At 41.6% G+C, this 10,398-nt stretch overlaps 1 protein-coding gene across 1 annotated transcript; it reads right to left on the bottom strand.

Moving 5' to 3' along the window:
- Positions 1 to 6,717: 6,717 nt before the first annotated feature.
- LOC112279699 (triacylglycerol lipase OBL1) lies at positions 6,718 to 10,189 on the bottom strand. The gene is made up of 4 exons (XM_073532587.2): positions 9,755 to 10,189; positions 9,344 to 9,625; positions 8,050 to 9,244; positions 6,718 to 7,760 (listed from the first exon to the last, which is right to left on the bottom strand). Exons 1-3 carry the CDS (start codon positions 9,945 to 9,947, stop codon positions 8,058 to 8,060), a joined length of 1,662 nt encoding a protein of 553 aa, XP_073388688.1. The 5' UTR covers positions 9,948 to 10,189; the 3' UTR covers positions 6,718 to 7,760; positions 8,050 to 8,057.
- Positions 10,190 to 10,398: the final 209 nt, after the last annotated feature.

The following is a 10,398-nucleotide window of genomic DNA, read 5'->3' as shown; positions in this document are numbered from 1 at the left end:
TTGCAAACTCAACAAGTAATATTTTCAAAACCTTCAATTGATATTTTCTTAAACAAGACATATTTTATTGCATTCCAAACTTAATTACCTTGTTGTAAAGTCTGCATAAACTTGGCTACTCTTTGTTCAAAAAACAAAAGAAATTCTTCAAATAATTGAAGGAGTTGTTAAAAAGACAATCTATTTGAGAAGCTAAATTCCTCAAATGTTTGTTTATTTTGCGACAAATAATTGTTAGGGACATATTCCTTAGAACTTTCTAGAAGAGAAGCCTCTGGAACCTTTTAGAGAGAAGTTTTTAGAAGCTTCTAGAAAGGAAGTCTCTAGAACCTTCTAGAAGAGAAGTTTCTAGAAGCTTCTAGAAAGGAAGCCTCTGGAACCTTCTAGAAGCTTCCTAGTTAATAGAAGTAGTTCGAGAAGCTTCCTAAGTAGGAGTATATATAGGGATCGAGGCTGAAGAGTTCTTCAATCTCGACAACACATCTCTTGGAGTTTTAATTCACCTTTCTGGTGTTGTTCTTGTACTCATCTGTTTAATCTAGTTCTGCCACTTCTTCTTGAACTTCTTGTTAGATTTCAAGTCTGTATTTTGTGTCCGTAACAGTTTGTCGAGACTGCACTAACTTGAGATATCAGAGCTAGTTCTTTCTTAGTAGAGTGTAGATTACCCCTCTACTTGAAAGTATACTAGCATTTTAGAGGTTGCGGATTACCCTCCTCTAAACTGATACTTCTTCTGTTACAATATTGGAGTCTTATTCTTCTTGGAGAGAGTGGATTACCCCTCTTCTTGAAATTCTTTAGGCGTTTTATAGGTTCTGGATTACCCTCCTATAAACCAATATTGCCTTTTGTAGAGTCATTTTTGTCCTTCTTTTAGAATGGCTGGAGATCAAGACATTAGTATGACAGAAAGTTCGGAGTCTAAGTTAGATGCTATTATGAATGCCCTCGCTACGTTATCACAAATAACTGCAGAGATTGAAGGAGTGGTGGCAAGGCTTCATAATGATGGAGTATCTGGGATAGCACAATCTAAACTGCACCAGCCTCAAACTTCTGCACTTGGAGAAACAACTTTACCTCAGGTTCGACAAGAACCACTAGTTCTACAACATAAGGAGCCTCGAGTTAGCCTTCCAAATAAGTTCGATGGAACATGTTCCAAGTTTCGAGGATTTGTCAATCAAATCAGGTTGATAACAATTTTACAGCCCGAACGATATCCAACGGAGGAGTCACGTGTTGGGCTTGTTGGAACCTTACTTACGGGACAAGCCCTATCATGGTTTGCTCCTTTGTTTGAGAAATGATCATCCATATTAAACAACTTCGAAACCTTTTTGGAAGCATTTGCGGAAGCATTTGGTGAACACGATAAGGTTCGATGGACTACAACAAAGATCCGGTCGCTATGACAGGGGATGCGTTCTACATCAGTCTATGCTTCAGATTTCAGGCAATTAGTATGCGACATTAATTGGGATGAAGAAGCGTTGATGAGTCAATTCTATTGGGGTTTAAGAGATGATGTGAAGGATTTGCTGTTAACTCTTCCTGATCCACGAACGCTCAATGAAGCCATTAGTCAAGCTGTGAAGTGCGATAATCGCCTATTCCAACGTCGCCAAGACCAATGCTCAAGACAACATATAATTAGCCATACTCCAACTATGTCGGCAAGCACAGTGAATTCACATTCAGAGGTGGAAGACATGCAAATTGATGCGGTACGTGTCAAATCTCTTACTATAGAAGAAAAAAAGCGATGTATGGAGGAAAATTTATGCTTGTATTGCGGTGGAGAAGGCCACAAAGTCAAAAACTGCCCCAAAAAGCAAAATCGAGGCATAGTCAAGACTAGGAGAGTATTCGTTCAGGAAAACGAGGATGCCCAGCCACAGTAGGAACCGTGCGGCTGGACAATGAAATATCCCAACAACAATCACGTTCCTTTCTTTCTGCCCAACCTGAACTTTGTTTTACGATCCCTCTGTTTATCGGCCTTCAAAAACTGAGAACCTTAGCACTACTAGACTCAGGAGCATCTGCTTGTTTTTTAGACAAAGAATTTGCAAAGCGTCGTAAGATCCCTTTAGTACAAAAATCAAAACCTGTTCATATTGAGGTCATAGATGGGTGACCTTTATTGTCTGGTAGCATCACCCATGAATCAAAACCTAGAGAAGTAACGTTTAAAGACTATAGTAGTCATATTATTTTTAATATTATTAGAACCCCATCAAATCCTATTATTCTTGGTCTTTCTTGGTTGAAAAAACATAATCCATTGATAGATTGGAGGTTGCGGAAGATGACTTTTCCTACAAAATCATCCAAGAAAAAATCTAGTAAAAAACCTCGAAAAAAGAAATCCTTATTCATTGGAGCAAGAGCATTTATAAAATCATCTAAGGAAGGCACTCCATTTGTCATTTATGCGGCTCCAACTACCGAGGAGAAGATCTCAACAGCAAGTATACCGGAGCAATATAAAGATTTTAAAGACGTGTTTCAAAAGAAGAACGCCCACATACTACCGAAACACTGACCGTATGATTGTGCCATAGACTTGCAAGAAGGAACACAACCACCTTTTGGCCCAATCTACAATCTATCGCAAACGGAGTTGGCAGAGTTGCGAAAGTACATTGACGAGAATCTAGCCAAGAACTTCATTCGTCATTCAAAATCATTAGCTGGAGCACCCATCTTATTTGTGAAGAAGAAAGATGGATCATTACGGATGTGTGTGGACTATCGAGGCTTCAACAAGGTAACAAAGAAAAATCGTTACCCATTACCCTTGATTTCTAGTCTCTTAGAACAACTTGGACGTGCGAGGATCTTTACAAAAATTGATCTAAGGGGAGCTTGTAATCTCGTACGAATCAAAGAAGGAGATGAGTGGAAGACAGCATTCCGTACAAGGTATGGTCATTTCGAATGTAATGTCATGCCTTTTGGTCTTACTAATGTTCCAGCAGTTTTCCAATATATGATGAATGACATCTTTCGAGAACACCTCGGCGATTTTGTTGTCATCTACTTGGACGATATTCTAATATTCTCTAAAAATGAGGAAGAGCATGAGAAGCATGTTCGTTTGGTCTTGGAGAAACTATGCAAGCGAGGACTATATGCCAAATTAAAAAAGTGTTTATTTCACCAGACGGAGATGGAGTTTTTGGGGTTCATTGCGACTATAGAAGGTTTGAAGATGGACCCCAAGAAAGTAGAAGCAATCATATCTTAGGAGGTTCCAAAGACGGTTAGAGATGTACAATGCTTTCTTGATTTTGCTAACTTCTATCGGATCTTCATCAAGAATTATTCTCAAGTTGCTGCTCCTCTTACTCGATTAACATGCAAGGAGAAGTTGGAATGGAGACCTTTGGCGGAGAAGGCGTTTCAAGACTTGAAGACAACATTTACTACAGCTCCAATTTTGGTACATCCAGACTTTACAAAGGCCTTCTATTTAGAGACTGATGCTTCAGATTTTGCTCTGGGAGCTGTGCTTTCACAAATGAGTGAAGACAAGAAGCTCCATCCAGTTGCATTCTATTCTCGGAAGTTCTCTGCTGCTGAAATTAATTATGAGATCCACGATAAGGAACTTCTTACTATAGTGGATTCTTTTGAAGAATGGCGTCACTTTCTTGAAAGAGCTGCATATTCAATGACCGTATATACAGATCACAAGAATTTGGAGTATTTCATATCGGCTCGAGTTCTAAATCGGCGTCAAGCTCGGTGGAATATGTCGCTATCTAGATTCAATTTTATTATCACTTATCGACCTGGAAAGCAGCAAGGACTATCCGATGCTTTATCGAGGAGATCGTATCTTGCACCAAAGGCTGGAGAAGCAGCGTTTGATCAACAATGTACAACGTTATTGAAGCCAGAGAGATTTCAACTTTGTGCTACTATTGTATCATTTGATGCTGACTTCCTAAACCAGGTACGTGCTATGACTATTAAAGATTCAATAGCCATTGATATCAAGCAACGTACCAATGACGATAAGTTCAAGGTGGAGGGAGATCTTTTATACTTTGAAGAGCGATTGTACATTCCAAAAGGACTAGCACGACTCCGAGTTCTTCAATCTTGCCATGATTTTCCAACTGCGGGACATTTTGGATTCAACAAGACCTTAGAGCTTATTTCCCGAGATTTTTGGTGGCCCTAAATGTGGAAGGATGTAAAAGATTTTGTCTTTTCCTGTGATATCTGTTCAAGATCCAAGAATCCTTGGCATCGCCCTTATGGACTCCTACAGCCATTGCCAATTCCACGTCAACCATGGTCTTCAATTTCTATGGACTTCATCACGGACTTGCCATCATCAAACTCATTTGACAGCATCTTTGTCGTGGTAGATCGGCTTACGAAGATGGCACACTTTGTTCCTTGGAAGAAGACATCGTCTAGTGAAGTCACAACAAGACTCTTTCTCAATAATGTGTATCGATATCATGGACTACCAGATGATATCATATCAGATCGAGGTACCCAATTCGTGTCAAAGTTTTGGAGATCTCTCTTTGGAATATTGAAGGTGGATATCAAGCTTTCTTCAGCTTTTCATCCTCAAACTGATGGCCAAACGGAACGGGTGAACCAAGTCTTGGAGTAGTACTTACGATGCAGCATCAACTATCAGTAAGACAATTGGACTGCATATCTACCGCTAGCTGAGTTTGCATATAACAACACTCTCCATGCGTCGACTCAACAAACACCATTCTTTTCCAACTATGGGTATCATCCAAAGCTTGATTTATTGAGTCCATCAACAAATAACAATCCAGCAACTGAAGGATTTGCGAAGCAACTATCAGAGCTTCAAACTATGTTGAAGCTTCAATTTCAATCCGCTCAAGAATCCTATAAGACGTCTGTAGATAGATTTTGGAATCAAGCACCTACTTTCAAAGTTGGAGACAAAGTCTGGCTTCTTCGACGAAATATCAAGACCAAGCGACCATGTGATAAGTTGGACTATCAAAGATTGGGACCATTTACCATCCGGAAGTAAATTAATCTAGTGGCATACCGGCTAGAGTTACCAACTTTTATGAAGGTACATCCAGTCTTTTATGTTTCTCTGTTGGAGCCTTATCGAGAGTCATCTTTTCCTGGAAGAGTGCAATGTCCGCCACCTAGTATTGAAATCGACAACCATGAAAAATACGAAGTTGAAAAGGTATTGGATTCACGGCGAAGGTGGAGAAAGTTAGAATATCTTGTTCATTGGTGCGGTTATGACATTAATGAGCGAACGTGGAAGCCAGCTGAAAATCTTGCGAATGCGCCACAAAAGGTACAAGAGTTTCATCAACGACATCCTGATAAACCTAAATCAATTCGACGATAGCTTCTTTCTGAAGCTTGTTCTCCCAACAATATAAGAAAAGGGGAGAGCACCTACAAAATTCGTAGTTGATGTAGTTATTTTCTCCAAGATAGATCGTAGTTTGGTCTTTTGATATGGATAGCCAAAAGATAGATACTATGCCAGTCAGAGTATCGCAACCGAGTAGCTCACGAAGGCGACCCCGAGATGAAGAAATACATGTACCACGACGACAACGGAGGATACCGAGTAACCGATCACTGGTGATCGTATTTGAGATCGAGCCTGCTTACGATGGTCAGCCAGAAGGCGTGTTTGTAGGACAATTTCACAATGAGGACACGGAAGTTCATGCTTGGTCAGAAGTCGAAGGTGTGGGCCACTATCGTTGGCTTCAAGGGTCGATGAACCACTTGCCTCGTAAACAAGAGTTGGAGTTCATAGCAGAAGTTATGTGAAAGATCTTCATTTTCTTGCGTTGGTACTGATCAACAACATTGCTTCTCAGAGACCTCGAAGCTAAAGGAGGGGATGATGTTAGGGACATATTCCTTAGAACTTTCTAGAAGAGAAGCCTTTGGAACCTTTTAGAGAGAAGTTTCTAGAAGCTTCTAGAAAGGAAGTCTCTGGAACCTTATAGAAGAGAAGTTTCTAAAAGCTTCTAGAAAGGAAGCCCCTGGAACTTTCTAGAAGCTTCCTAGTTAATAGAAGTAGCTCGAGAAGTTTCTAGAACCTTCTAGAAAGGAAGCTTCTGGAACCTTCTAGAAGCTTCCTAGTTAATAGAAGTAGCTCGAGAAGCTTCCTAAGTAGGAGTATATATAGGGATCGAGGCTGAAGAGTTCTTCAGTCTCGACAACACATCTCTTGGAGTTCTAGCTCACCTTTCTGGTGTTGTTCTTGTACTCATCTGTTTAATCTAGTTCTGCCACTTCTTCTTGAACTTCTTGTTAGATTTCAAGTCTGTATTTTGTGTCCGTGACAATAATTAGATGTTATTTTTTGGTTGATTCTCTTTTCCATCTCTCTTCTCACCACTACTTCCACTATCTTTGTATGTGCACTATAACGTGCCAAAATACACCCACTACTTCCACTATCTTTGCATGTGTACTACAATGTGCCAAAATACACCCACTACTTCTACTATCTTTGCATGTGCACTACAACGTGCCAAAATACACCCACATGTTGTTCAAAATCCATATCATCTATGTCTTTGACATTGTCGTGTTGTGCTTGCAATTGACAAATAAGGAATGTAACTATTTCACCAATAGACACAACCATCAATGCTTACAAACCAACACTGATTAATTATTTATAGACATGGATAATTGTGAATGCTGCTACTATCTAACATCACTATTATTGTATATTAACAAGTGTTGATTGAGAGTATTTGAGCATTCATGCATTGGAATTTATTAGAAAATACCTATATTGCTAAGTATGAACTTTTTGTGAATTTTGTTGTGTGGTATGTGTCTAAAATGTTGTGTATTCAAATTCTTCTTTAAAAAAAAATCTTTGATATGATGCATTTTGTAACTGCTTTTTTTGAATTAATATTTTTATATGGGCATGCAAAAGTTGGGAATGCAGCATAGCATTGCATTACGATTGATGGATTTACGAACCACAGACATAGATGATGTGGATTTTGAACAGCATTTGGCTGTATTTTAGCACATTGCAGTGCACATGCAAAGATAGTGGAAATAGTGGTGAGAAGAGAGATGGAGAAGAGAATCGACCAAAAAATAATATCTGATCATTGGTCTCAAAATGAGCAAACATTTGAAGAAATTAGCTTCTCAGATAGACCAAGTCTTTTTAACAGCCCCTTCAATTGTTCGAAGAATTTTTTTCGAGTTTTGAACAAAGAGTAGTCAAGTTTGCCTGGACTTCACAACCAGGTAACTGTGTTTGGAATGCAACAAAAACGTCTTGTTAAGAGAAAATCAATTGAAGTCTTTGAAAATATAACTTGTTGAGTTTGCGATGAGTTTTGTTCCTTGGTACTTCATTGTGGTGGGTGTTAGCATCGGTGTAATGTCCACGGATTTGTGAAAAGAAAATCTACTCATTCCCTTCACTCGTGGATGGCACTGCAAAGCCCACAAAACTGTTCATCTCTTGATGGGACCTCTTACCTTAACTCAAATCCACGTACAGCTTTGCAATAGGTATGACAATATCATGATGTAAGCATCTTACAAAATTCCATGGACAATAGAGGCTACAAGATTAATCTAACTTGCATCAAGTCAACCAGTATCAACTTGATGTTACAAAATGTGAAAAGGCCATTGTATTTTAGAAAACCAGTAGTTATCAATTGTTCGTGATTTCATTCATTTGCTAAAAATGGCCGAGCAGTATCCAAAGAATGCGGCTGAGGGCACAAGTCATGAAGGTCGGGTCAATTTTTACTTAAAAAAGAACAATTGTAATAGTTTATCAAGTTTAGAGGAAGTTTTGATATTATGACAAAAGTGAGGAGTAGATTTGCTATTATCAATAATACAAGGGTATTTAAATATATATATATATATATAGATATATAAATATATATTTATATATATTTATATATTTATATATCTATATATATATATATATTTAAATATGTATATATATATATATATATATATATTTATGTACAAACACACAAACACACAGATAACCTCTTCGATTACAGGTTCTCTTTTGCTCCAAACTTCATAGGAGGCATGCAGTTTCGGGCATGAAACAGGCACTTTGGACCGGAATGGCAAATCTGATTCCCGAAAAACGCCACCAAAATGCAGCACAGGATGTCCTTCACGTTGTCTTCCATCAAGGCAATCCCCTGCGAAATGTCAGCAACGTCACATGGGATGCACTTTCTGAGCGGAAGCGGCCCTAAGCGCACCGAATTCACATAATTGCATGGACTGTGCGCGGCGAATCCCGGAATCGCCAATCCCAGAATGCGGAACAGCAGGCACACCGTCGACTCCGAGAACTGATTGCCGTACAAGAGAGTGATAAAGAACAAGCCTTGGACAATCTCCCACACTGCGTTCAGGTGCACAAATATTGTCCACAGGATGCTGTAGTTCCGGTTGGGTTCTTCCTTAACAATGATTCCCTTGTACACGCTGTTGAAATAGTTACAGTCGCCGATGTGCTTGTAAGCCATGACGATGTCGTCGAACGGGACTCGAGGAACCACATCGTTGCAGTAGACGACGCGGAAGAATTTGCCCTTGAGCTTGGAGTTCGCGTAGTTGACGAAGTCCTGGTCGCCGACACGAGGCTGGCCGAAGGTGTAGACGGCTCCGATCTTGGAGGCAATCTCGGTCTGGCCGGTGTAGTGGAGCATCGTGGCGTAGAGGGAGGCGAGTGCGCCTCCCAGAGAGTGTCCCGTGATGAAGAGCTTGGCCCTGGGATTTTCCTTGAGGATAAGCCCCACCCGTTTCGTAATGGCGTCGTACGCGAGCTCCTTGGCAGGATCGTCAATGATGCCTTGGGCGAGGCCGGAAGTTGAGGGGGCTTTTTCGATGTCCTCTTTGGATCGGCGATGCGGGGTGACGGGGGTACGGGTAGCAGTTGCCTCGGCTTGTTCTCGCGCTTCGGTCGCTTCGCTTGATGCAATTGCATTCGTGTTCAGCCTCTCAATCGTATCACGATGTTTGCGACTGGCGAGCCCTAGCGCTTCGAGGAACCCCAGGTGGACGCCGCCCAGACGAACCAGATCCGCCCAAGTGAAGTCCAGATCGGTGCTCCAGTCGTACGCATTGAATGCTTCCGTACCGCGGAAGGCCACCACGACGGCGTTCGCGTCTTTGGGCTTGTCGGTGAAGATGAATGCCTGCGTATTGTCCATCTGCTGGTTCTCTGCAAGCAAAACCACACGACATGGCATCAATCAGACGTCAGTCGTATCCACTGAGAACGTTCGGGTCGAACCTGGAGCACAAGCAAGATTGTGCTCACCGTTCCAGCATTCGTAAAACTTGACGAAATTCATCTTCCAGATGTCTTTTACCACTCGCTTGACAACAGCTGGATTCTCGTATGCCAGCTTTGCCGCCATGACGCATACATCCGCGGTGGATCGCGAGCCAACGTTCTCATCTGGGAAAACTACTCCGTCTGCTCGAGTGCTGGAAGCCTTGCCCGGTCTCGACGTGTCCACGTACAAGTCGCAACGGGGATCCAGCGCCCCCACGCAGCTCAAGAAGTTGTCCGCGGTCGGATCGGGTAATATGATGCGACCTGCAAGTCATCACAAATAATCTTTATGTTACCCAACTGACGGTTCGACTTGCAACCAAGTCACAAAGCCGCACCTCCATGGAAAACACGGGAGGTGTTGATCATCGACGCGTTCAGAAGTGTACTGACCCCATTGGAAGGTGAACAGTTTGAAGAGCAGACGGAAGAGCCCGCCGTTGAGGAGAAAGAAGTTGATGGTCCATTCGACGATGGAACCCAGCCAATTGAGGGGCCTGTAGCAGGACTGCAGGGCTTGCACCACGATCCAGGAGGTGATCTGCTGCCATGAGAAAGTCGGGCAAACCTCGAGGATGGGTGGCATCTTGATGCGCAGTCTTAGCCTCAGAATCTCCGCCTGTGCGTCAATATGTTTTCTGCAAGAGGGCCGAACTACGATTCATATACGTGTTTCTGCTGTAAAAGCGAACTTCTATATACTTCTGCAGTGTTTGCGTATTGCTCGGCAGTGCGACTGTAAGCCCCTCCAGCAGTTTCTATATGCTTCTGCATTGCATGTATAGTGCTCTGCTTTGTAGCGCTGTGACCTTTGGAGCCGAGGGGTCCCTGGGGTGGAAGTGATTCCTCGTTCAGAAACATGTCATGGCTGCATGTCACTGGTTTCTCAGAGCGTGTCTGCTTAAAAATTGAAAGAAATCGTATGATAAGTTTCAATAGCAACAAGGCATATCTGCAAGAATAAAAAGATCTAATGTACTTCTAAAAAGTTTTTTAAAGGAAGACATTATGTACCTAACATGTCCTACCTACTTCTA

Source organism: Physcomitrium patens, chromosome 3 (assembly GCF_059467195.1).
Source record: "Physcomitrium patens ecotype Gransden chromosome 3, ASM5946719v1, whole genome shotgun sequence".
In the NCBI taxonomy this organism is placed as follows: domain Eukaryota; kingdom Viridiplantae; phylum Streptophyta; class Bryopsida; order Funariales; family Funariaceae; genus Physcomitrium; species Physcomitrium patens.
This window is presented reverse-complemented; position numbering and strand designations above follow the sequence as displayed.

Excerpts from the sequence above, each read along its gene's own strand:
- LOC112279699 (XM_073532587.2), bottom strand. The coding sequence starts at position 9,947 with ATGCCACCCATCCTCGAGGTTTGCCCGACTTTCTCATGGCAGCAGATC. Across the intron at positions 9,626-9,754 it reads ACTGTTCACCTTCCAATGGG|GTCGCATCATATTACCCGAT; the intron begins GTCAGTACACTT and ends GATGACTTGCAG. Across the intron at positions 9,245-9,343 it reads GTTTTACGAATGCTGGAACG|AGAACCAGCAGATGGACAAT; the intron begins GTGAGCACAATC and ends TTTTGCTTGCAG.